This window comes from Fringilla coelebs, assembly GCF_963513975.1.
Source record: "Fringilla coelebs genome assembly, chromosome: 3".
Taxonomy (NCBI): Eukaryota; Metazoa; Chordata; class Aves; order Passeriformes; family Fringillidae; genus Fringilla; species Fringilla coelebs.
This window is the reverse complement of record NC_140030.1, coordinates 24,160,004-24,186,358: the sequence shown is the minus strand read 5'-3', so window position 1 is coordinate 24,186,358 and position 26,355 is coordinate 24,160,004. Positions and strand designations below refer to the sequence as shown.

Here is a 26,355-nt window from a genome sequence, read left to right as displayed (position 1 = left end):
TGTGGGGTTCGTGTTTGTTCGGCTGGGTTTTGTTTTCACAAGAATCACAGAACTGTTAGGGTTGGTAAGGTCCTCTAGAAGTCATCTAGACCAATCCGCTTGCCAAGGCAGGGTCACCTAGAGCTGGTTACACAGGAATACGTCCAGGGTGGGTTTTCAGTGTCTCTGGAGAGGGGCTCTAGACTTCTCTGTGCAGCCTGTGCCAGTGCTCTGGTACCCTCAGTGTAAAAACATTCTTCCTCACGGTTAATGGAACCTCATATGTTTCGGTTTATGGCTATTGCTCTTGTCTTGTCACTGGGCACCACTGAAAAGAGTCTGGCACCATCTTTCTTGCACCCACCTCTAAGATAAATCTACGCATTGACGAAGTCCCCTCCCAGTCTTCTCCAGACTGAACAGGCTCAGCTCCCACAGTCTCTCATAAGAGAGATGCTCCAGAGATGGTTTGGTTTGTTTTATTCTCCTTGACACTCAGCTCAGCGCCCTCTCTGCGAGGGGCCCGGCGCGGCTGCCGCGGTCGTGGGGCGCTGTCCCCCCGCGGGGAGCCCCGCCGGGCCGGGCCGGGCCGGGGGCGCGGGGGGCCGGGCCGGGCGGGGGCGGGGGCCGGGGCCGCGCCATGGGCCGAGCGAGGCCGGCGCGGGGCCGCTCTGGGCCGCAGCTGCTCCGCGGGGCGGCGGGGCCGCGGCGCCGCCTTTCCGGGCCTGTCCGCAGGCCGGGCCCTAGCGGGGAGACGCGTCCGCGGTGAGTCCTGCCGGGCACGGGCACGGCGGGCCGAGGGACCCGCCGTCTCGTACAGGGAGGAATGGGAGCGGGGGCATTCGAGTGTACCGGGGCCGAGGCTGGGCGGGCGCGGAGGCCAGGCAGGAGCCGGGACCTGGCCTGAGCGGCGGACCCGCCATCGCACATCTGTTCCTGCCGGGGTGTGCAGCTCATGGGGCACCCTCAGAGCCCTCTGACAAAGGCGGCAGCCGCTGGGACCGCACCCATGGACACCCACGGCTCTGAACCGCGGCTTTCTCGCTGCTTCCTGCTAGTAATACCTTCGAGTATTTGCCACAGCGCAGGACAAGTTTAAAAAGGCACATGCTGTTTGTTTACTGTCTGCGTTTCTTAGCTGTGGCAGAGCGAGCTAGTTTCGCTTTCAGTTCTCAGTGCTTCAGCACTTCAAACAGGAGTGCAAACGTATTTAAAGGGTTCATAAGCGACAACAGTAGGTTTGAGTTGAACTTAGAAAGCACTCTCGATATATTGAATTAGGCTTGGTATTAAAGGCGTTTTGCTGTTCGATTTCTGCGGGGAAAAAAGTATAGGTGAGGTAGAGTTTGTACACGGTGTTAAACATGGTGGAAATAAAGGGTTTACGTTTTACTCTTTAGTAACAACACACTTTTTGCTTGAAGATATTTTTGCAGTTTATATTTACATCCTCTGCGATGTGAATTTGTGTAGATTGTACTTTTTAATTAGATGATACATATTGTAGCTCTGCAGACTGCTTGTCGGAGACTTACACTCTATTCAGTAATTTCAGTGGGACTCAGGTGAAACAGTCTGAAGGCTGAGTAAAGTAGATTTTTAAAACAACCTCACTATTAACAACAAGAAATGGTGCTGATCGAGTTAACCCGAGAAGACTTCATTCAGCTTTTGTCAGTGGGTTTTCACACAGGTGGATTTGTGCTTCCAGGGGAGCTGGGTTAACTTCTGTGCATCCTGGCATATTTTTTAGCATTAATTCCTCACTGAAGTAAGTGTTTTCTGACTGGTTTGGTTTTTTTGTGTTTTTGATTTCGTTGGGATTGTTTGTTTGGGTTTTTTGTTGGTGGTGGTGATTGGTGATTTGGGGGTTTTTTGTTTGGTTTTGGGGGTTTTATTTCATTTGGGTGAGGGTTGGTTTTTTTTGTGTTTTGGTTTTTTGTTTGGTTTTGGATTTGGGGGGGTTTTGGGTTTTTTTAGGTTTGTTTTTTATGTTTGGGGTTTTTGTTGGTTTTTGGGGTGGTTTTTTTTGTTTGTTTTTGTTTTTTTTTTTTCTCTACTCACTTTTATTCCTAAAAAATACTTCAGTTAATCTGTTTTGGTCACATTTGACAATTGCAAAGATAATTTCATACAAGTTTTTTGAAAATTGGTGGCTGTGGGAAGGAGAGGCACTTAATTTAATATCCTCAGTAAGCAAGAAATAGTTGGGCTCACCACTTGTATCTGTTCAAGAGACATCAAACAACCAATCTATCCAGCACTGGTGATTATTGCTAATAGTGTTAAATGTCTTTAGTTTTGCTCTGGTCATCAAATATGAGGCAAGGGTGCTCCTCCACTCTTCAGGCATAGTTCCCTGAAAGGGATATGTGAATGGTAAATCAGGGACAGCATAGGAGTCTGAATTTTAAGACAACACAGCTGTTAGGGTCATGGTTTCAGAACTCTGTTATCAGGGCAGTATGTGCAGAAGAGTCCAGAAGTCCCAACTGTGTTGATTTGAAATTACTGTATAAAATTGTTTGGATATGAATAAATTTTAGATTTTCAGACTAGGAAAACGTGCAAGACAATGTCCTTGTTTGAAATCTTGTTGCCAGGGTTATGAATGAAGGCTTCTGAGCTGCCATGCAGTCACTGACCAGTTGAAGTAAGCAGGTTAAAGCTTTTTAGCTTGGATGCAGACCACTGAACATAGCTTTGTGCTATTCAGGTGTACAATCCGAAAACCAGCCAAAAAGGAACTGGTACTCAAAACTGCTGTTGTTAGAGACAGGCTCTGTGTTCCATGGCAAGTGGTACAAAATGTTGGACTAGGTCTCTAATGTAAGGTGCTCAGTCCTGGTTCTCTGTAGTAGTGAGTGTGTGGAAAGAAACAGGTACTGCTAGAGGGCGGTTCATCCTGCTTGTCTGAGACACTGACCAGTGTCTGAGATAGATTTAGGGACATGCTGCACAATGGGTAAATTGCCAAAAGGTCTTCTGACTTCAAACTTCCTGGTCTTTATTCCTGTACCAGTATTAGTAGGGCTAGTAGGCTTAGAAGATGGAAAGTAAAGGAGGTTCACAACATCCTGCATCTGTTCACAACATCCTGCATCTACAGGATTGTGGCTCTGCATTGATGTCAGTTCAGAGTTCCAGTAACATTATCCCATTACCTCTAAAATCATAATACAGCTTTGTGAGATAAGGGAGGTATAATGCTACTACAGAAAAAAAAAAAAAAGTGGAAGTGTTGTTAAAATACACGTTACAGAAGGCAAAAGTCATAAGCCATGAATATTGTTGTCTTTTTAAGAGGTGAAGAATAAGAGAATGCAAGTGACCAAACTTTCATTGCAGGGGAATTTTGTTTTATTTCAAATGTATGATTAGTTTACATAGAATAGATTACATTTTTTCTAAACTGCAGCTGAGGAAATACCAGCAACAATTACATTAAACTAGAAACAAGAAGTTTTTTGCTTTATTATCCAACAGAGATTCTGTGGATGCCCCATCCCTGGAAGGATTCAAGGCCAGACTGGGTCAGGCTTTGAGCAGCCTGGGTACTGGAAGGTGTTTCAGCCCACGGCACAGTGGTTGGAACTTGATTATTTTTCAGGTGCTTTCCAATTCAAACTGTTCTATTGGTTTTGTTGTTCATGCAGTGTTACAACAGAAGACTGGGTAGATAAGCTAGACTGGGTAGATAAGCTGATGTGGCCTCTACTTCCAGAGACTGATTCGTGCTTAGAGTTACTGTAGTAAAATACATTTGGTCTTACCTGACATGAATGTAATATTCTTCCTCTGCACACTTTGTTTAAAGGAATGCATATGTCTGTGCTCTCTCACATAGGACCATGTGGAAATTCAGGATATTGGTTTAACTGATGGCAGTGTAACTTGTAAGATGGTGACTTACATGCCTAAAAATGTGGCTAGGACAGATCTCCTTCTATTGTATTGTAAAACTTAATTTTTTCTGGTAGCAGACTGCTTTCTCCAGGCTTTGAGACTTTATCCTGTGACTTTAGTAATAGTGTCTCCCATCAGGGCTGCCTGCAAGCTTTCTGTAAGATACCTTTAGCTTTAGCATGGGACTGGCTTTAGGGATTTTACCCAGTTACATCCAGATCCAGGCTGGCCCTTTCTGGTGAGGCACCAGGACAACTGTTTGTGTATGGCTGACAGGAACTGTTCTCTTGGAGTAGAGTGCAGTCTGCAAACAAGCAATCTCAGAAGGGTATGGAAATCAAATGGATTATGTTCTGTGCTTTCAGACCAAAGGCTAAGTCTTGAAAACATGATTCCTGCAACTGTTCACACTGTCCTGAGTGCTCTATATTTATGCTGCCACAGAAAGAACTGGTTACACTCGAAGGAGAAAAAACACAGGAAGCACCAAGGACTGAAATGCGCTTGCAGCTGAAGTATCCTCATCATGAATAGGTACAAAACTATCAGACAGCTTGGTGATGGGACCTACGGCTCTGTTCTCCTAGGGAGAAGCATTGAATCTGGAGAACTTATAGCCATTAAAAAGTAAGTGTTCTCATACATTGCTTAATAATGCATAGTGCAGGTTTTTCCTTTTTAGGTCCGCATCAACTTGGTCATGCTGGTTTGAGTACTTCACATTCTGTGAAGTACTCAAACTTTTAATATGGAGTTGTATTTGGGCAGCATGAAAAAGTTCCTTGTATCCTCCAAAGCCTCATCAGGGAATAAAGAGGGTGAGATACATAGGCTTATTGTGTAACAGCATTCTGCTGCTGTGTGCAGTCAAACGAGTTTTATGTATTACTTAGAGTATTCTGCAGTGCTGCTTTGGAATCTACAGCAGTTTCGCTGCTGCATACATGGAACATATATTTTGTAGTCTAATTTTCAATAGAATATTAATACTGCCGTGATAATTAACACAACTGATCTCATTGTCCATTATCTGTATCTTTTATGCTATGACATATTGGTCTTTTCAGTTTAAGATTTTCTTGAAATCCTTTGAGAAATTCACTTGATTTTCTCTTCTGCTTCAGTAGCGACTTCAGTTTGTAAATGGCTTATTTGTCCTAGCTATGGTAAGAGACAGCTGTAAAGCTTTGCAGGCACCTTCCTGAAATACTGACCATGACCATCACAAGGGACAGACTTGTCAAAAGAGCTTTTAGTACAATGCTGTTTTGTATGAGGAGTCAATAGCTGGCTTTTTCAACTTTCTAAATTCCTTCTGCTGAGGGTCTTTTGTCTGTATCAGACCTTGCTTGAAAGGTCTTGCTTTAATTTTCAGTTTGCAATATGGGAAGAATTCAGGAAAATCAGAACAAGCCAGAAGTATTCTCTTAGATTAGGTGTTAATGCCGGTCCTTTGTTAAAAACAGAAGTGGCCTGGTAACTGAGTGCACAAGAGAGTAACTGCAAAAACACTGCTAAAAAAAATCCAGACCCGTTCATAACATGAAGGCCTTGTAGTTCTTAAACTACTCTAATTGTGAAAGCCGATTTCAAACTGGAAACTTGCTACAATAATAAGTAGTACTGAATTATCTTTAAAGGCAAAGGCTCAGATCTTCAGAGCGTGCCTAACTTGCTCTGAAATTCAGACTCTACACAGTTGAGTATTTTTGTAAGTATTAGTCTGTGATCTTCTATGTGCATGTATGTGTGAGCCTTCATCCTTTTGGTCCTGAAGCATAGCGTTATGTCTCAAAGAACTGAATGGTAATCAAAACGTGTATGAACACACAGGACCATACATTACACACAAATATTGTGTTCAGAGTTACAGTCTGGCTTGGGAGAAAACTGCCGCACAGTTTGTTTCTGTTACAGCAGAGTTGCTTATAAGCTTGAAGTGGAAAGCAGAATTCGAAAAGCGGTTGGCGTAATAGATGCACCTTGCAAGGGAAGGAGAAACATGGGGAGTAGTGCACAAAGGAAAATACAGCAAAATACTAAAATCACAGAGAAATCAAAAATAGAGATGAAGGGCAAGGAGAATATGATAAAATTGGAGACTCAGTGAAGTGATTGGATCTTCATTTGATTTGTGTCAAAACTGTCAAAACTACCCTTGTTCTTTTCACAGTTAGACTCTATTCCACCACATTTTAAGACCAGAAAGAAAAATAGCGTGCCTGAGCTTGTTGAAGGTTCTGAATTACTTTCAGCAAGATATATATACAGAAAAATGCAATCCTATGTAATAGTAACTGTTATTTGACTGTAATTCTATTTGAGTGTGTATTCTAGTAAATCAACTTGACTATACCTTGTCTAGAGATGTAAAGTTTTTTGACAGAGGAGCTAGTATCTTACTTTTTCATGGAAGAACTGAATTGTTAAGATGCAGTGAGGCTTTTGGTTCTAAGAACAGCTGATGTTTTCAATGCATTATTAGTCATTCTTTTCCCCTCTACTTTTGTAGAATGAAGAGAAAGTTTTATTCCTGGGAGGAGTGCATGAACCTTCGAGAGGTTAAGGTACTTGTTTTATTCAATGTTTGACTTCAAATTAGGTGATCACGGTCACATTTGGGGGTTACATCAAATTCTTTACAACTCTCATGTCAAAACACTACTCCCAAAGTGAGCTGTAGCATATGATATTTCAGTTCTGTTTCCTGACTCTGCATTGGAAGGGACTGTCAGTCATCTTAAAAAAACACTTACTGAAATTTTGTAGTCTTACAAAAATTATTTGGTTATAGAGAGCTGCTTCCTCCCTGCAGCGAGGGGTGTGTGAGTGAGAGCTTTCCTGTCACAGCACCTGAAGATGATTTGTGTTTGTTTTTCAGAGCTTGAGAATACATGCCCTTTGTGCAGCATTAACTTTTGTACGTGCAATTGTTTCTCTATAGTTGGCTTGGGGACAGAGAGACAGTATGAAATTCTGATGCTGATGAAACTTTGGGGGTAGGCTCTAGGGGCCTCTTAATTTATAGTTGCAGCACAGAAAACACGCAGAAAACCCAGGTCATTTTTCTTACGGTACCCTGTAAAAATGGGCATTGAATACAATGAAAATCTAAAAAAAGAAGGAAGACCCAAGTTTACTAGTTTTAGCTAGGGTAGAGTTAGTTTTCTTCGTAGCAGCTTCTATGGTTCTGTGTTTTGGATTTCTGACCAAAAGAGTCTTGACAACACAGGTATGTTTTAGTTATTGTTGAGCAGTGCTTTCACAACCTTAGTCCCTCTCTGTTTTTCATGCTTCTCTGGATAGGCTCAAGGTGGGCAAAAGGCTGGGAGGGGACACAGCCGAGACAGCTGACCAAAGGGACATGCCATGTGACATTGTGCTGAGTAACAAAAGGTGGGGAAAGGAGGAGGAAGCAGGAGACCTTCAGAGTGATGGCATTTGATTCCCAAGTGACCATTATATATGATAGAGCCCTGCTGTACTGGAGTGGCTGAGCACCTGCCTGCCCATGGGAAGCAGTGAATAAATCTCTTAGTTTGCTTTGCTTGCATGCTTGACTTTTGCATTACCCATTGAACTCTGTATTTCAGCCTGTGAGTTGTCTCACTTTCTGCCCTTCTGATTATTTCCCCCATCTCACTTGGGGGGCTGAACAAGCTTAGCTGCCTGCAAAAGTTAATCCACAGTACCAAGGAAGACTTTCCAGTGTTGTTTCTAGTCTTGACTCTAACCTGACTGTTGCCAGTGCAAGAAGAGTGTGAATTCTGCTGTTAGGAAGTTTCTTTCAGAGAAAATGCAATTGTTTTGGTGCTTACAGTGATAGCAGATAACTGGATTTTGAATGAGCAGCACATTAAATTGTTGTATAGACTGTATATGCATGTGGTAATACTTGGAGATCTGGTCTTTGTTCTCAGAGCTGTCTGATTATTTAAGACACCAAAGAGTTTTTGAAGTTAATCCTTCTGCAACAGTGAAATAATTTGGGGGTTTTTTTCTTCTTCATTATATTAAGACCCTTGTAAAATCCTGTTTGTATTTTCTGTTTCTAGTCTTTGAAGAAATTAAACCATGCCAATGTGGTAAAGCTGAAAGAAGTTATCAGGGAAAATGATCATCTGTATTTTGTGTTTGAATACATGAAGGAAAATCTTTATCAGTTAATGAAAGAGAGGTATGTAACAGCATCACCCATTCCTGATATAAATTAATTACTTGTGTAATGTGCTTTTAACACCACTGATACTGTTCGAAGGACTTTAGACTATTTGTTTAGGCTTGGATCACTACAGCTTAAAGCTGCAGGCTGCAGCAGGACCTGTGACTGTCCCCTTTGAGCATATCCCAGCCTGTCTAGTGAGAGTTTCCAGTCTCTTGTCCCACATTAGTGTGGTAGGGTGTTCTTTTCAGAGGTAGGAACTGTGGGTTTTAATAGTCCTCATACTGAGGAGGCATTGGACCTAGAACTTCTGATTTCTATGTAAGTACTCCAGTGGTGCTTTTTTATAAGAGATTGGTATCACCATCTCTTCTTTTATGGCTTCCTCAAATAAATGAATAAATAAAAAGTAGTTGAAACAGTAATCAAGAGGTGTCAAATTTTTGATTGCTTCCAAGAATTATTTTTCCTTGCTGTTTGAACTGACATGATCAAAGATTGCTTATTTCATTTGTCAGCATTCTGAATAAAATGTAGCTTTTTGGTGTTTGCTGGAGCATAAGAAAGTCTTAATTTTAGCCTTTGGGCCATGGTAGCATCCACCAGAGGATAACTGACAGCAGTATTTTCTGTTTTGAGTTGTTTTTCCTATGGACCATAGTGTCAGCCTGGCAGATGGCAAGAATCTTCCTTGATTTAACAAAGTAAGGTTATTATTATAATATATCTATGTGAATGGCTCATGAAATACCTTTTTAAGCATAAAAACACTGTGCGTGCACTGGTATAGAAAACTGTAATTTAATTGGGCACATACCTATGGATATATTTTATATGAAATAATGAACTTTGAAGAAATGGTTCAAGTCTATAACAGAAACCAATTATCTTTGAGAATTTCACAGAAATGCTTGATATCCTGCCTTCTTATGAAAACCTAAAGCCCAGATGTCTCTAAAAGTATGCTTTGCATCATACTCTCTACAGTTTAGCTAGGCCATGGACTTGTTAAACATTGTGTAAGTCAGATGTTTAAGAATGTGAATTATTTCCTTAATTCTTAGTTAATTGCCAGTTTTGTGCCAAGGAACTGTAGAATAAGAAATAAGAACTTCTTCTGTAACAAGAAAAGAAAGTAGGCAAATATGAAAAGCTGACTAGCAGTTTTATTTGTCATTGCTACCTTTTATCTTTGATTCATTAGATAGCATAAGCTAATGTATGAATTTAGTCATTAATATTTATTTCTTCCCTTTTATTCCGCAGAAACAAACTGTTCCCTGAGTCTACAGTTAGGAATATTATGTATCAGATCCTGCAAGGGCTTGCATTTATTCATAAGCATGGTAGGTTATGTTTTAGCTATAAACCTTCTGAATTAGAGACAGATAGTGTTTGTGTAAGTTTTTTGATTAATAGAAAAGCAATTACATTACTAACTTGAATAGAAAGAATGAGCAAAAGAATGGCTCTGTATGAGAGATTCAGATGATTGAAAACACCTGTATTTTATAGTCGCCTAATACTTCATTCTGGAGGTTTTCTCAGTTCCTTCTCTGTAGATTCTCACTTTCTCAGTCTGGCAGCTGGCCACTCAAACTCATTGGATGTTAATGAACACATTTCTTGAAAGATTTAAAGGTCCCCTGAAATTACTCTTTTCTCCAGGTACACACAGATACCTGAATAAAACACACATTTTCTATAGGATACATTTAAAGTAATAAAGTCTGAGTGATAAGCAGCCTTCATTGCATGGGCTTCCGACTAATATTTATAACAATGGTTAAAGTTGATGTACCAGCCAGTAGTAACCAGACCCACTTAACTAATAAAAAAAATCTCAAAACAAACACCTTACTTTAACAGAAGCTTCCTCACTGTTTTTTGCTGACCTCTGCAATTCTCTCTGGTAGATACACTGAAGGGTCTGTTGCTGGGCAGCTCTCTGGGTTATCAGAAGAGAGCTAGCCAGAGTCTGCTTATAAGGATCAGCATTGCAGTTCACTTGAAGAGCACATTTAATTGTGATTTGCAAACTGCTTTCCAGCTAATGACTTTATTCACTCCTAATGGGGCTTGGATACTCATCTGAAACCTAACAATAAATTCCAGTCTGTTTCAGTGACATACATAATACGTAAACGCAGAAAAAAATCATGCTTGATTTGCAAAAATATAAGCCAGCTTTTTTCAATGAATTGTCAAATGGATCACAGCTTTTCAGAACAGCTTTTTTTGCTATTTAACTTACTGTAGCTGTTAAGACTGAACAATTCTATGTTGAAACTGCCTTCTTCACTGACCTGCTGCCACACTAGACTTGTATTTCTGCCAAGATGTTGTAAATCTGTCGTTAAGAACACCTGGAAATATTTGGCAAGCACAACGGGATGATTGTGATGATATTGTGGCTCACAGTGTAAGCATGAGTGTCCCAAGATGCCTTCCACAACAGTTTTGGAAAAAATCACATGAACATTTTTTCCCCTCTCTCTATTTCTCCATTCTGCTCCTGTGTGGCATAGAAATGCTTGTCAAGTAAACTTCTTACATTCTTTGTCCATCCAAAGTCTTAAGCATCTTTTTTTATTTGAGTACACAACGGATTGCTCTTTCTACAAGTTTTTTCATGAAATAAGTTGCCTCATGAGCATTCTGTTGGTGCATGTCTGTGCAGCAAAATACAGAAGTGATTGTACTAAATTCTAAGAACAGCCTTGATTGCTTTGCCTGGTACCTTTCACAAAGAAGCAGTAATTCTGGCTGGCACCAGAATATCTACTCAACATCCCTAGGAAGGATGCAGTCTCCTGGTTAGTAGATACCTATAGCACTATGTCTTCAGGCCGTTATACATTAATCTAATGAACAAACGGCAATCTAGTTATACTGGACAATGTCAACATATCCTGTGTCAATGTTTAGTCCATTGTCTGTGGGAACATATTCAAAGCCATGGAAAAAGTAAGCATATTGGAGTCTCTGGAAAGGAGCTGGGAGAGCTTCAGTTAGATACTGCAGAGGGAGCTGTATCTTGGAACGGTGGTTCAGGCGCTTGCAAGAAGGAAGCAGAAGGACAAGATTTCTGGGCTAGTGGTGGAAGCAAATTTGAGAGACAGTAGTCAGTGATATGCCATCCCTCTTCTCTCATTTGTAGTAAAAGAGCTCTTGCCAAGCACTCACTCCTGATCCGTTTTTGCTGAATGCAGGGAACACTAAAAAAATACACTGAGATCCTCTTACAAGGTGTTGAGTAGCTCAGTGCTTGCAGATTATCTTCTCAGATTTAAAAAGAAGTTTGAAGTGCCAAAGATCTCCTTGTTTAAATTTATATTCTGTTTAAAATAACATTTTATATAATTGATTGATAACTTCATTGGTCAGTTTCCAGTTAGAATGAAAATAGCATTAAAATGGTGGAATTTTTTTAATGTTAGAGAATTGTTGCTTGAAAGAGAGCTGTCTGAATAAATGCTCTGAATTGTTACAAGATAGCCAACTTGTCTATACTGTTCTTCACAACATAACTGAACAACAGTGTACTGATCAGCTTTGCTGATCATGTAGGACTTTGATATCTGTGTGGTGCTATTCCAGCTTCAATGCTAAGAACTAAAGCATAACTATCCAGTTGGAAAATAAAGGATACAGCTGTGAGTGACATTGCAATCCACATCAATATTTTATTTGAATTTCAGGGTTCTTTCACAGGGACTTGAAACCTGAAAACCTGCTTTGCATGGGACCAGAACTTGTGAAAATTGCAGATTTTGGCTTAGCCCGAGAAATCAGATCTCGACCTCCTTACACAGATTATGTATCCACAAGGTGGTAAGTGCTAGTACTCGCTTACATTATAGGAACTTGCAATCAACACTTGAAAGTAGTACAGTACTGAATTTGTGCTGATTGTTATACTACTTTTGTTGCCTTCTCATTATGAAACTTTTATTTAAGCTTGGTGTAATTTGAAAAGCTTCAGTTAGTGCAAGATAGTTTACAGATAGCAACAGCACAGGAGCAGAGTGGGAGTGTAGTAAGGCAGGTGGGAACGTGCTAAGATTGCTGTATGTCAGGAAGGTGTAAGAGTGTTTACAGAAGATTTTGTAGTTAAAAAAAGAAAAAGGTCTGTGTACAGGACAGGAGAGGAGGTTTTCAAAGAATGTTTGCTCTTAATAGCAAAGAATGAAGAGGTGAGCCATTTCATGTATGTTTGAACTGTGTTGATTGTTGGGATTTCCTTTTCTTTCTTTCCTCTACAGGTACAGGGCTCCTGAAGTACTTCTGAGATCCACCTGCTATAGCTCTCCCATAGATATTTGGGCGGTTGGGTGCATAATGGCAGAAGTTTACACGCTGAGGCCTCTCTTCCCAGGCGCCAGTGAAATTGATACTATATTCAAAATTTGCCAAGTCTTAGGGACGCCAAAAAAGGTAACTGAAGTGATATTCCAGACTGCAGTAATCCTGGAGCTGTTCTACAATACGCAATGGCACGGTAGCAGTAAACATAAAAATAGTAATTTTTCCTCCTTACTGGTAATTTATGGTTTTGATCTCAGATATAATAAACTAAATTAAGACTTATTTTCTGTGCAGTAATTATGCTATACCTGACACATAGTGGAGGAAAAATAGACCCCTGCACAGCAAACAGAGTCCTTAGACTGTGATTTCATTAGGTGGGAATTTAATTTTCTCTTGTACATTGCATAAAAACCTATGGTTTAAGAGGTTAAAAATTGGGATCGTGGCAAGACTCCTACTTCCTCATTCCGTTTGTGCCCTTGACTCTGTCAGATGTACAGCAAGACTCACCTCTCACCAGGTGTTTGGGGTGAAGATTTGTAGTGAAATTTTCAATGCAAGAGCAGAGTAAGCTGGACACGGTCTGTTACTGGTAGAAATGTGCTAGTGTGCTTAGGCACTGATACTTTATAGCTGAACTTCTTTTGTGTTTGAAAATCTCATTTTTGCAGAACGACTGGCCTGAAGGCTACCAGCTTTCAGCTTCCATGAATTTTCGCTGGCCTCAGTGTGTACCTAACAACCTAAAAACTCTCATACCTAATGCTAGCAGTGAAGCAGTGCAGCTCATGAGAGACATGCTGCAGTGGGACCCCAAAAAGCGACCAACAGCTAGTCAGGTTTGATTTTTTTTTTTTTTTTTTTTTTTTTTTTTTTTTTTTTTTTTTTGGTCTGCTTGTGATTTTTTTCTTTTACTGCAAGGAACAGTCATTTAGGAGTTGCTCAAGGGTGCAGTTCTTAGAAGGGAGGAAAATCTAAGAACAGTTTGAAAGACAAAGGAGGGTAATTAAGAGTAATTAATCTTTTGCAGGAAACACCAGCTGCTTGGGGTATGTGCTTAATAATCAAATGTGTAAATACACTTGAATTAAGTGTAATCCAGTCAGTCACTGTGAATAGCAGCAAAGTGAAGGTAGGATGTATGGCTGAAGGCTGTGATGCTGTTCTTTCATTGAATTATGACACAGAATGATTGGAATCTGCTTCAGCCACCTGGCCCTAGGCAGCCTGTGCTAGTGCTCAGTTACTCTCAGAGTAAAAAAGTGTTTCTTGATGTTCAGAAGGAGCTTCCTGTATTTCAGTTTGTTCCCACTGTCGCTGGGCACACCTGAAAAGAGACTCATTCAATCTCCTTTGCACTTTCCCTTCTGGTTTTTTGCATACTTTGATAAGATCCTCAAGAACCTTCTTTTTTTCCAGGCTTAACAGTCCCAGCTCTCTGTCTTTGCTCATATGTGAGATGCTCCAGTCCCTTAATCACTTTTGTGGCCCTTTACTGGACTCTGTCTGCTATGTCCGTGTCTCTTCTTCTGGGGAGGCCAAAATGTACACAGCAGTCCAGGCATGGCATCACCCGTGCTGAGCAGAGGGGAAGGATCAGTGCTCTTGACCTGCTGGCAGCACTCCTGCTCAGGCAGCCAAGGACTTAAGTCTTATTTGCAGCAAGGGTGTATTTGGTAGCTGTTCCATGTTCAACTTGGTGTCCACCAGGTCCTTCCCTGCAAAGCTTCTTTCCGGGTGGTTGTCCCCAGCATGGACTGGTGCCTGTGGTTATTCCTTCCCAGGACTTGGTATTTATCCTTGTTAAATTGGCGAGGTTCCTGTCAGCCTGTTTCATCAGCCTGTGGAAGTCCTGCAGGGTGGCAGCACAGCCAACCAGTGTGTCAGCCCCTCCTACGTGTGTCATCAGCAGACTTGCTGAGGGTGCACTCTGCACCACCAGCAACATCATTAGTGGAGGTGTTGGAACAGTATTTGCCCAGTAATGACCTCTGGGGAACACAGATAGGTCCTGGCCTCCAACCAAGACTTCGTTGCACTGACTGCTGCCCTTTGGGCTTGACCTTTCAGCCAGCTGTTAGTCCACCTTGCTCTCTGTTCCTCCAGCCCAGTGTTGCCTAGATAAGGCTTGCTTTTGCTGGGTAGCCTCAGCTCAAGTGCATTGCAGATATGTTCCAACATCCTGTACATGAGCATTGCCCAGGTCATCGGTATTGCAGGTATGGGTGGTGGTATCTGCTGGTTTTGGGTAGTACTCAACTAATACAATGAGCAGGGCACCTTTTGGAAAACAGCTGGGATTCTTGACACTTGACTTCCAGGGCCATAGCTGAACCTTTGTGATTTAATTAGACTTTCAGTACAAAGTGCAATTAAAATTTTGAAATTCAATGAAAACAGTTAAAAAGTGAAATAGATTATGAACTCTCAAAGGTAATGAAGAACAAAAAACGACTGACTGTAACAGTATTAAAAACATGAACAAATGTTTTACGGTGAAGTACAAATAGAGTGAGGAATCTGAGCTTTTGGAAGCTTTTTGCAGTAAGAAGTCTCTGGGAAGGGAAGATGAGTGTGCCTCATCTTCCCTTCCCAAAGGGAAGCAAGATAAATTGCTTTTACTGACAACTTCCTAATTACTTGTAAGGCAGATAAAGTACTTTCCTAACTAACTTTTTAGAAAAGGTAGATGCTAATTTCCATAAGGGTCGTATTTTTTTCACTTAATTCAGTCTCAGAAATGGAGAATGGAGGAGATGTTTCTGGGGTCATTGAGTTTTGCTGGCTGAATCTGTAATGATGAGGGGGATGTGTTTCACACACACACATGAAGAGACAGCATGTAATGAAACATGCCTTTAGCTGCCATACACCTGGTTAACTATCTCAATTCTGCAGAACCTTGCCTTCTGTCGTAGTCCACAGAGGATTTGATAACTCAGTATCTCTTGAAAATTCCCTACTATTGCAACATTTTTTTAAAGTGGATTGTGCTCACTAGAATCTAGTGTTGAGAGATGGGTCTTCTACTGTTTCCTACCCCACAAAAAAAGGAAATGAAATTTATGCTGATACATAGGACTGGGGTAGATGAAAAACTTTGGTTTTCAAAGCCTAACATCTTTATTACTTTTTAGGCACTTCGATACTCATACTTCCAGGTTGGGCATGCCCTGGGCATTCAGGAACTGGGAAAACAAAAGGAGCTGCATAATAAATTGTCTCTGCATATTAAGCCTGTCCCTCCAGCACAGCCCCCTCTGAAACCTCATGCCCGAATTTCATCAAGGCCTTTTCAACAAAGCCAGTCTTCTCAGCACATGGTGTACGCATGTAAGACAGACAACTCTGGGGCTGAGCACAGTAACTATTTACAGGAGGACAAGTCTAACCAGGTTCTTCTGCCTGCAATACACAATAAGGTTCCTCAGCAGGTAAAGGTCCATCTAGCATAACATAAGCTTTCTGATATAGTGCCTGACTTTTTTCCTTGTGTTTCTTTTTCTTGTTCTCTTTCAAGGTTCTTGTACTTCACTAAAAGGACAGTGAGTGGAACTAAAAAATGGTTCCAGTGTTTCAAATTTCTGCTAGAAACTGGAGTTCCTCTGTTGAAATCTAAATCCAGTTGCTGTAAAACAAGGAGGTCAATTTCTTGTTTTAGAGTCATTTTGTGCTACCCTTTACACCTGTACCGCTGACAGAATGACACTGATTTCATATTAATAAAATGGATGTACAGTGTTCAAAATATTAATGGGATTGATGCCAGAGAGAAAAGTATGAAACTAAATAGGTTTTAAATTTAGGGAGACTATTGCCTTCATCCATTTAAGGCATCCGGTTTACTGACTGGGAATAATAGTCCCTTTGGTCTTCCAGACTGGAAATGGAAACCAACAGATTCTTCTTGCAGCATGAGAATGTACCCTTTCTGTCTAGTAAATAGGAGACTGGATTAATAAAATAGGTGATGAGAGCAGACAGTGTGAATGCTGCTGCTACTGGGTCAGTCATAAGCAGGGTCTGTACTGAGCAGTGTCACATGAAGTCAAAATGTACTGCTGAGTCTGAATGACTGACGAGACACAAATTTGTGCCTGTGATGTCCTGCAAGAAAAAAAAAGAAATTAAATGTCTAGACACAGGCTTGTGGAAACATAAGCATTCGTGCAGTTTTACATTCCCAACGTGGGTCTAGAAGTAAAAATTGAGCATAAGGTAATGGTTTGGGAGGTGCATACTGGAACATGAATAGTATTGGAATTGAGACCCGAGAAGTTTATTTTTCTGTAAGTTCAAGACGCTTTATTGCAGGACAAAATGCAGAAGATATGTAATAATGTCAGCAGGCTATAGATTGTGTTCTTAGGATGTTTAATGGAAGTTGAAGATTGTGTTGTTACTCCTCTACTACCACTATTACTCTTGAAGATAGAGGGAAAAAAAAGTCCTCTTTGTTCCTGTCACCTCGATTGTGGTCTAAGCATGTGGGTTTGTTTCTTTTCAATCTTTGTAACAGAAAACATCTGCTGGATCTGAGAATATAAATGGTGAACTTAAACCAAAACCTAGGCGAAGATGGGGACATCTTCCCAGGACAGTTAAGAGTTCTGAAGACTGGGATGATTTGGAAGACCTTGATTTTAGCTCTTCCATCATGAGAATGGACTTGAAAAACAAAAAGAGGCAGAATGATGAAACTCTTTGTAGGTAAGGGGGTTTTTATGTGTACCTGCTATTTGGTCTATTTCTTTGCCCTTTTCCTCTTTCTTAGTAATGTTGCTCTTCATGCTTTCTTTGTATTCAGAAATGTATTTCTATACAATTTTGTGGGTTTTTTTTTCCCCACTGAAAATTATAACTGGCTTAAGTCTCCCCAAGTTAATTTTTGAATATATACTTTCGATTTTACATGTGGACCATTTTGACATATTCCATGCATATAAACTGTTTTGGACAAGTCTGAGCTGTAGTTTCCATGGATGGTATACAGAAGAGAGAAACTTACTGACTGACTTATAAAAACTTTAAAAGCCGTATGTAAGGGAACTAGAAGCACAGATCTGATTTTCAGGAGCACTTGCATGACTTCGGGTTGATAATATTCCCTGTTGCCTGTGTGTTTATGGTGTAGCAAACACATTACAAGGAAATGATTCCGGGAGATGGGGTGTAGTTGAGAAAGTCAGTGAATATACATGTGCTATAAGAATTGGACTATACATACCAATTTTTGAATTACAGATTTGAAAGCATTTTGGACCTGAAGCCTTTGGATGCTGTAGGCTCTGGCAGCAGTGCACGAACTTCCCATGCGACCTTTTTGCGGCAGGACACTCCTACATTGCGAGTTTCTGCAGCAAAGCAGCACTACTTAAACCATTCTAGGTATCGACCTGGTTAGTAAAATACTTTCCTTTTCTTCCTGAAATTCCAACAGGAGTGTGAAATAGTCATTGGTATATTAGCTCTTACCCTTTAAACTTGTGGAGGCAGGCTGCTGCTCAAAGAGCACGAGGACAGAACAAGCTTGTAGCGTAGATGGCCATGACACAAACTACATTCTAGTAGTCCAGCAGTACAAACAAGGGAACAGGACTGTTGGTACTTCTTCCTCCTCATGGATACTTAGAAGTGTGTTAGAAAATGTCTGTATATGTGTCAAACTGTTCCCTGTCTCCCTAAAAAGTATGACTGGTCTTCTAGACTAGAAAAGAAAGTGCCATGTGTTTATCTCACAACAGGCAAACTAGTAGTGGGAATATGCTTTGCTGTAGTTTGGAGTTAAGTAAATCGCAGATCTGTGTCTCTGTAGAGAATTACATGCCTGTCTTCATGGTAACCTCTGCTATACTGACACCAGTGCTGAGGCAGGATGAAGTACAGGAGGCACACAGCATGTCTGCCAGTATTTAAAATGAGATGAAGTATATTCTTATAATTTCTATTCATAAAGGTTGTGTTAGCTATTTATTCATTTGTAGTATTACTACTTCAAAATTAATTTAGTAAACTAGAAGGTGACAGCAAACTCAGTCTTTTTTCCTGAAATAATAATTGACTTCAAATTGTCTCACGTAGATAGAGTTTTGGTAGCTAAAACTTGTTTTACTAGAGGAGATTGTAAAACACATGGATCCCAATACTGCGCTAGCCATATCCTAAATTGTGAGTGCATCCTTGAATGTTAGGTACCCTCCTTAAATATGGGAGCTTTATTAAATACAAATAATAGGTGTCATCTGAACTGTATGTAGTGCAAACTGTTTGCATAATCTGAGGTTTCAGGAGAGACAAAGAGTACAGTACTGTGAGAAATGGAATTGCCATTATAGCCTCTCAAGTTATCTTGTTGCTGTTAGGCTTTTATTGGAAGCACAGATTTCATGTACGTAGCAAGGTTCACTTTCTGTGACATGAGAGTATTCGTGGCCTTGATGTAAGGATAGTCCTGTCCTGTGATATAAGCAGCCATTGATGCTAGTGGAACTACTTATATTGTGATGTCTGCAGGATTAGGGCCTGTGGCTAGTTCCAGCATTCCTGTATAATGAGAGGATGGAGAGTGGCTCAGAGAGTTAATGAGAAGGGAGAGGTTTTGGCTAAGTTGAATCAGACATCGTCTGTAAGATTGTGCATTCAGGTGGAATGAATGCAGGCCTGTGGGGCAACAGGGATTTTAGTGAAGTAATCTTTGCATTTCTGCAATATAGGAATAAGCACCAGGAATAGCACAGTCTCCACTTTGAACAAAGAGTCTGCTCCATCTGATCACTGGCCCAGTTCTGGTTTGTCTGAGAAAACCTCTGGTTTGGGAGGAGGTACTCCCGACGGGATGAATTCAGGTAAGAAGGTGTGCTTAAGACTCTGAGGAATGGTAATAAGTGATGTCTGTGCAATTCCCCACCAGTGTATTTTGGAGTCATCCATTTCCAGAACATTGTCAGCTCTGAAGACACCTGCTTACCCTGTGTGTTCTTGTGTTAAAATCTGTTATGGGCGCTCTTCTTCAATTTAAGGGACTGCCTTAAACTGAAACTTAATTTCTTTGAAGGAATCCTCACAAGTCTGAAGTACCCCATGCATGGAAGGCTGGAGAGCTTAGATCTGTTCAACCTGAAATACTTCCTCCTGCTTTCAGTTTCTCTCTTCAGTTTCTTTAAGTCATGTTTTCTTGTTTCCAAACTATTTTAGTCTACCTGGTACATAAATGGCTGTCATTACTAGAGGAAGCTGGTATAAATTGAACTAGCCATATGCACCACTGTTGTTACATGAATTAAGCAAAGAAAATCTATTATTGTGTCTTTCAATTGATGTTGTTTAAAATAATGTAGTAATTATAGTTTAAAAATTCAGACTAAAAAGCAAAACTCTTGAATCTTTCTTCTTCAGGTTTTTTTTTTGGTATTTGGTATTTCAGGTATTTAATCACTGTTGTTTGAGTTGAAGTAATAATTTTGTAGATTTTAAAATTAGTTTTTATTACATATTGCATGTTAATAACACGTTGATGTTTTTAGCTTGTATCTATGTATTTCCTCTCTAAAACATGGCTTCAGGTTTTCATGTCATACAGTTCTGCAGTGCCATACTTCTTTTGCATGTGTTGTTTTGAAAGTATTTTATTGCCAAAGTTTGAATCTTGGCCCAAAGAAGCATTTTGGGCCTCTAGAAACTGAGGTTAAAAACTCACAAAACAATAACTTAAAGTTTTGGATGTAATTTAATCAGAAAATAGCTCTTTAAAGATTCAAGATGGGAGGACACTGTAAATAGCAAAACTACAAGAGAACCTTTATATACACAGCACAGTCTTCTTCCTGGCTCTTTTACAAGTTTTTGCTTCTTTTGTAGCAGCATAGGATGTCATTAGATTTTTCTTTTTTTTATTTATTACCATCATTTCCCACAATAGGCTTTGCCACCTCTCTAGTACAGCATAGGCACACACACATGATGGCGCTGCTCTATGCATGATTTTTTGTTTTGTACCCCTCTGTGCTATAACTCTAGACTGTTTTGTTCCATTTCTATGGTTTATCCTACAGATCAATCAAATCTGTTCCTGCTCATCTTGGGGACAAGTTTTGTAGCGGGCTTTCAAAATCTGAAATGTGAATCTTTACCACATTTTTAAGTTGTGCTCTCACAGGCTTCACTTGAGCTTTTCACAGCTCTTCACTAAGAGCTTTGTGTAGCACCAAAGCCCCAGACTCACTACATAGAAACCATGAGTCAGTATATTCTTAGCACATAGTTGCTGAAAGTCCAGCAAAATAATTTCAATTGAAATGCTAAGTTTTGAAAGCCTTGAGAAACCTTGAAAAAGCTGAGATGTCAGAGAGAACTGCCATTCTCTCTGACAGGTAGAATTTGTATATGTTTTCCATTCATCTCTAATGCAGTCTGATGCTGACACTCTCCTGAATGCAGGCGTTTATATAGGAGTGCCTTCAATTAAGTTCTTGTTTTGATCAGTTCATGATCTTGAAAATGATCCCTCAGGGCATGCCTTTGTCTCCTGTTGACAGTATGGGAGATCCATTGTGTTCAGGTGTTCCTTGCCATTTCTTTCAGGACCCACAGGATCAAGCAGTCTAACGAATTCTTATGTCCCTTCATTTCTGAAGAAGGAAATAGGTTCTGCTGGGCAGAGGGTTCAGTTAGCACCAGTTGTGGACCCATCTTCTGGTAAGTCCAGTACTAAAGTTCGCTTGGTCCCTTTGTCAGTACTCCAGTGATGCTGTATGTATGCAGCACTGAACTACTTATCTTTGCTTTATTTTATTTGTCAGTATATGATTGACTAGAAGTATTGTATGTAACCTTGCAGAACTTCATATGGAGAGGGATTTGATTTGTGTTTACTTTTGTTTATTAAATATGTGGGTTTATCTACAGCTTATTTCAATGGAACCTATAGGTTGGTGTGAGAGCTGCTACACAATTCACATTTGCCAAATCAGTGATGTAAATACTCTTTGTCTGCTAAGGTTTTAGGGATTGGATCCACTACTGTTTCACATCAGCAAACTTTGTTAAAAAAGGAGATTCACCTCCTGAAGAAGTAAGGATCTGTACCTGTACCCAGTTGTTGTTCAGTATGGACAGCTCTCACTGAACCTTTATATCACAGAATTTTTTGTCCTTTAGATTTTGCATCTCTGACGTCAGTCAGACCCCTTATTGGATGGCCATCGTTCAGTTCACCTACCAAGAGCTCGCCACGGTTAATGCCCCTGCCGCCGGCAGCAGAGCCGATCCACGGGCGCGTTGACTGGTCTGCCAAGTACGGCGCTCCCCGGTGACCTGGGAAATACCCTCTGAGCAGTGCGTGCTTCCCTGGAAAGGCTGTCTAGTGTGGGACATTTCATATTGCTTTATATACCTGTACATTTAAAAGGAGCAGGTCTTCCATCAATGAGACATTTTGAAGGAGGTTTTTTACTTACTTGCATTAATCTGAATGCAATCTTGTACCTTTTTGTATAAAAATGTTTTGTTATATACTTGGGTCCAGTTATTTTCATAAAAGTGATGCATTTTGTATATAAGGCTTAGGGTATTTGGCATTTTTATACAGTAAATTTTTATAATGAAGCTTAAAAAAATTTAAATTTTTTATTAGACTCAACTTTTTTATAGAAGTGGATTAAAAAAAATGTGGTGCAATATTGTGGTGAAGGAGAAGTACTGAGGAAGGGGCATTCATTAGACATTTTCTGAAGTTTTATGTGCTAATTGAGGCTGTGTAATTTCAAGCAATGCCATGTCTCAGTGCCACACTTCTGTTGTCCTATGCTCATTGCTTCATACTGACATCAGAGGGAGTGAGTGACTTAACAGTCTAAACTCTCCTTCACAATCACAGTCACTGAGAGACTGCTCAAAGATAGTGGGAGGCACCTTTTTTTAATTTATTTTTGCCTTTGAAAGGTTTTTTTGTTGGACTGCTATTGAAATTTACCAAATCTGAGGATTCTTGTTTGGAAGGGGGTAGATACTCTTCAGTAGATCTGTTTTCTGACACAGTGTTCCTTTCTCCTGCTTAAAAGTTGTTCTTTGGCATTGCTCACTATGAAATAGAATGTGGACCTACCTCTGTTAAATTTATGTAAATGGTCTAATGATTTCTAAGGAGAAGAAAGAGATTCTATTTCTTCTTTTTCTTTTGTTGCAAATGTAAGAGCTGAAGATATATTAAAGAACATATTAGCAATAAATTAATAGAACTAATAAAACTGGTTTCAGAGTAACAAAATATTAATGATATGCCAGCAACATAGTTTAAGGAAACAAGATCTATGCAGCTGACTTACACAGCTGTTCTAAATCGCTGCTGTTCTCTAAATCACTTAAGGAAAGAAAACTCAAAAAAACCGAAACAACCCAGAGGAAACGAGTTGGTCTAACCTTACTTATGTTTATATTCAGTTCTTCTTCACTCAATACATCTTCTTTTACAATGTGAAGAATATGTCAGCTTCCATAAATTGGCCCAGAGGCTTTACAGGAAAAAATGGGATCTTATGTGGTCCTGTTAATAAAAGGTGTAAAACTGTGGTTGATTTCACTGAAATTGATACAGTTCATTGAAGAGCAATTTAACTCAGTTTATGGGAGTATGATTTATATTGAGGTATAGAGAAAAGGAAGTAGCCCCATAATCTGGTTTAGTTCTACTCTGGAAAGGAGTGCCAGATTCTAGCCATCAGCAGAAGATTCTTTTAGAGCACAGTCAGCATTTGTCTGTTCTGCACCTCCTCCAGAAGAAAGATAAAATTGTTCAGTGCTGTGGGAGAAGACCTTCCATAGCTGCGTTCTGGAGCGGTGCTGCCGAAGTTGAAGTGTGCTGAAAAAATGCATCTCCCTGCAAAAGTGTGCAGAAATGCTGATATTTCTGAGCTCATTGTGTGATCAGCTCAGGAAAATAGTTTATTTATGAGACTTAAATCCAGCATGAAGGGATCAGAGCAGGTGCCGTTCTCAGCTTCCAGCCATTTCACAGGAATTGAATAGCTTGTGTGTTAGTGAGATCCTCTCCATGGGATCTGCCAGGACACACAAGGGGCAGCGAGATTGAGAATCGATTCTGGCCTTTTCACTGCTTCCCATGCTGAACGTGTGGGATTTTGAGGAAACTGTACCCTAGGGTAGGCTGCTGGCTCAGTGCTACAGGGGGGAACCACAGGGAGCACTGGTCACTGTTTGCTTTTGTAAGTTCAGCCCACAGTGAGACAGTACAAGACAAAGAGGGAGCAAAAGTGTGCATGAAAGACTTACCCATGCCAAAGACATCTTGTGTGTCCTGCTGCCCTGTTATCTGGGCATAGCAAGTACTAACTCCAAACCATACCTAACTGCTTCCACAGCAGTAATGCCAATGCTTAGCAGTAAAGCAGCCATTTGATTTCTAAAGTGCACGCTGATGGGTGTATGTGGGTAAGGGAAATACGTATATTTGTGATAGAACTGGAAAGATAGTTGTTTCTCTTGGAAATAAATACCTGTATTTATGTCTACGTATCATTTAATTTATTTTGTCACCAGGTAATTTGTCTCAAGAATGAGCACCCTGAACCTATCCCACTATCCCTAGACCTAAGTAGGCTATGTAAGTAGTCTGGTCTGTACACTTAGTTCCTATGAGTGGAAGGACGCAAGTCATGAGAACAGGCAGCTGAGGCTTGGATTCATCATATTTAAGTGTGAGCTCCTTTGTTGTGAGGTGACTCACGTCTGGTGAGAGAGAATCATGTCAAAAGAAATCTGTCTCATTTGAGAGCATACTAACATTCTGGAGATACCTGAGTCTCTCCACTGAGGAGGGGGACAACTCTGTGAGATTCAAATAGCACAGGATGAATCTGAACCTTTATCAGACCATCAGTGATTCTTTTTGGCGATTCAGGCTTTAGTCCAGTCAAAAGATTAGAAAAGTTGTACTTAAAATTTTCTTTTTTATATATCTCCTCCTTTCCTAAATTAAAGCCTTTTATTTTTGGGGAAAAAGCTAATAATCTTGACATTGAGAATCACAGCTAGTTTTAACTTAGTGAGACAGAAAATTAGCTAGATGTAATGGCTGTATCCTTTACTCAAGCACATTCTTACTGAAGCTGGAAAAGTTCTTTTTGAGCAGGACAGAGCTGAGTTTATGTATTTTACTGTGCTGTGTCTGTGCAATACAGATATGGAAAAGATGGAGGTCTTTATATACTGAAATCTGGACAAGCAGCATATCTGAGAATTTATGATATGTAACCTACTACTTTGTGCTTTAATATTTAGCAGCATCTTTGTGGAAAATGTGTTTAGAATTGTACTGTTTACATTTTCTCAGGCCTAGGTGTAACATGTAATAATAAAGGAGTCTGACAGTGGATTCAATTACCCCGGATTTTCCAAATCCGGATTTTCCAAAAAGTAGTGTATAAGTGCCATGATGTTAACAAGAAGAAAAAAAAAAAGCCAGAAAATCCACTCCCTTGATGTTCTTGTATATGACAGTTGATATGAGCAGGATGTTCCATACTGTGAGGAGGAAAACATGTACTAAAAGAACATTTTAAAACTTAATATGGAAGGAGGGGGTGGAATTGTCGAAGATGTGGAGAAATAATGGTTCTTGTTTATTCAGTGTTTTTGTTCAGAAACATTCTAAATGCTTGTTTCATCCCTTCTGTGTCAAATGTCCTGCCCAGAATAAAGTTATCCTTGAGGAAGCACTGACTGACTGACTGACTTGCTCTTTTACTCAGTTTTTAATGAAAGCACTTTAGTTTGTTTTTTTGTTTGGTTGGGGTTTTTTTTAGTTGCGGTTCAGTTTCTTTTTTTAATAAGCCACCTTGGAGGGGCACTGCACATTCACTGGCCACATGGTTTGAGTCTGAGCATGTAATTTCTGCAATACACTCTGAACTCCCTGTAAAACTGATTGCTTAGTCTTCCTTGGCTGTCAGCTCCTCTGAAACTACCTGCAAGACTGAATTATGATATGCATAACACTTTAGGAGGACAGGCAGCTGAACTAGATTGTTGTGGGTCCCTTTCCAAGGGAAATTATTCTGTTCTATTCCTGTTCTACTGTTCTGTGTCTTGTGTTACCTCTTTAGCCGCCTCCCTGGCTTTCAAGGCAGTAGAAGCTGAAAACAGTTTATACCTTGCAAGCCCAGTCCTTTTGTACCTGTTGAAGTGGGCTGACACTTGCATAGGTGAAGAACTAGGTGAAAAATACACTTATATTTGCAAGGATCCCAGTTTTACATGGTGGGGGGGGTGTGACATGAGTAGCTCATGGATTTGTAGGTGAGTGGGGAACTGAAGAAGTGATATAAGTGAAATAAAAGACAGAATTTGCATACACATGCCCCCCCTGCACAGACTCTGCATGTAAAGTACAAAACAATGGCAGACTGCCCCATGCAGCGCCTCACTTGGATGTGTCTGCAGTCTTGGAAGCTTGACTACCCTACGTTCTCCTACAAATGGACCTTGAGCTTGTTTGGAGGTTCTAGCAGGGGAGCGCAGCTACCGTATACCCTTGACCGATGAACGGTACCGTCTCTATCGGGGAGGTCGTCCTCTTCGACCGAGCGCGCAGCTTCGGGAGGGACGCACATGGAGCGTTGAGGGAGGAAGGGGACACCCGCCTAGCCAGCCAGATCAGCCGAATCAACCCTGGCGATCAATGGGGTGACAGATGTCGCAGCCAGATCGCCCTCACATCCAGACAAGGAGCGCTCCCAAGAATATATTTATAGCTCAATACAACTGGGTCCCTTTACCTCACGGTTAGTAAGATGGTTGAAACCCAAAAACCCAGCGCACGGATTCACCACTTTGAAGCGACAAAAACACCCGAGAGAAACCGATTCTGAACCCAGATAAAAAAAATTTAGCGAAATTCTTTGGGGTGAGATGTCCTTCCAGAAGGCTTTGCGAAACTTGCAAATTTACGGCTTCCCATTGGCGGCTGCTCCGCTCGTCGCTGT

At 40.5% G+C, this 26,355-nt stretch overlaps 1 protein-coding gene across 5 annotated transcripts; it reads left to right on the top strand.

Moving 5' to 3' along the window:
- The first annotated feature begins 608 nt into the window (after positions 1-608).
- Positions 609-25,365, top strand: CILK1 (ciliogenesis associated kinase 1). Of its 5 annotated transcripts, XM_084201859.1 has the most exons (15): positions 609-744; positions 4,251-4,512; positions 6,398-6,452; positions 7,941-8,062; positions 9,314-9,393; positions 11,749-11,881; positions 12,313-12,484; positions 13,030-13,197; positions 15,496-15,792; positions 16,878-17,068; positions 17,603-17,757; positions 19,072-19,203; positions 20,939-21,052; positions 21,355-21,428; positions 21,515-21,676. In XM_084201859.1, the coding sequence occupies exons 2-15, from the start codon at positions 4,412-4,414 to the stop codon at positions 21,527-21,529; spliced, it is 1,809 nt and encodes a 602-aa protein (XP_084057985.1). In that variant the 5' UTR covers positions 609-744; positions 4,251-4,411; the 3' UTR covers positions 21,530-21,676. The 5 variants fall into 5 exon arrangements, with proteins under 5 accessions (XP_084057985.1, XP_084057982.1, XP_084057986.1 ...); XM_084201856.1 differs by lacking the exon at positions 21,355-21,428 and having other exon boundaries at positions 21,515-25,365; XM_084201860.1 differs by lacking the exon at positions 21,355-21,428 and having other exon boundaries at positions 21,498-21,642.
- The last annotated feature ends 990 nt before the right edge of the window (positions 25,366-26,355 follow it).

What these genes read in the sequence shown, in the direction of transcription:
- CILK1 (XM_084201856.1), top strand. Translation starts at nt 4,412, where the DNA reads ATGAATAGGTACAAAACTATCAGACAGCTTGGTGATGGGACCTACGGC. An exon ending in AGCGACCAACAGCTAGTCAG is followed by an intron (nt 13,198 to 15,495) that starts GTTTGATTTTTT and finishes ATTACTTTTTAG; the next exon opens with GCACTTCGATACTCATACTT. An exon ending in ACAATAAGGTTCCTCAGCAG is followed by an intron (nt 15,793 to 16,877) that starts GTAAAGGTCCAT and finishes TCTTTGTAACAG; the next exon opens with AAAACATCTGCTGGATCTGA.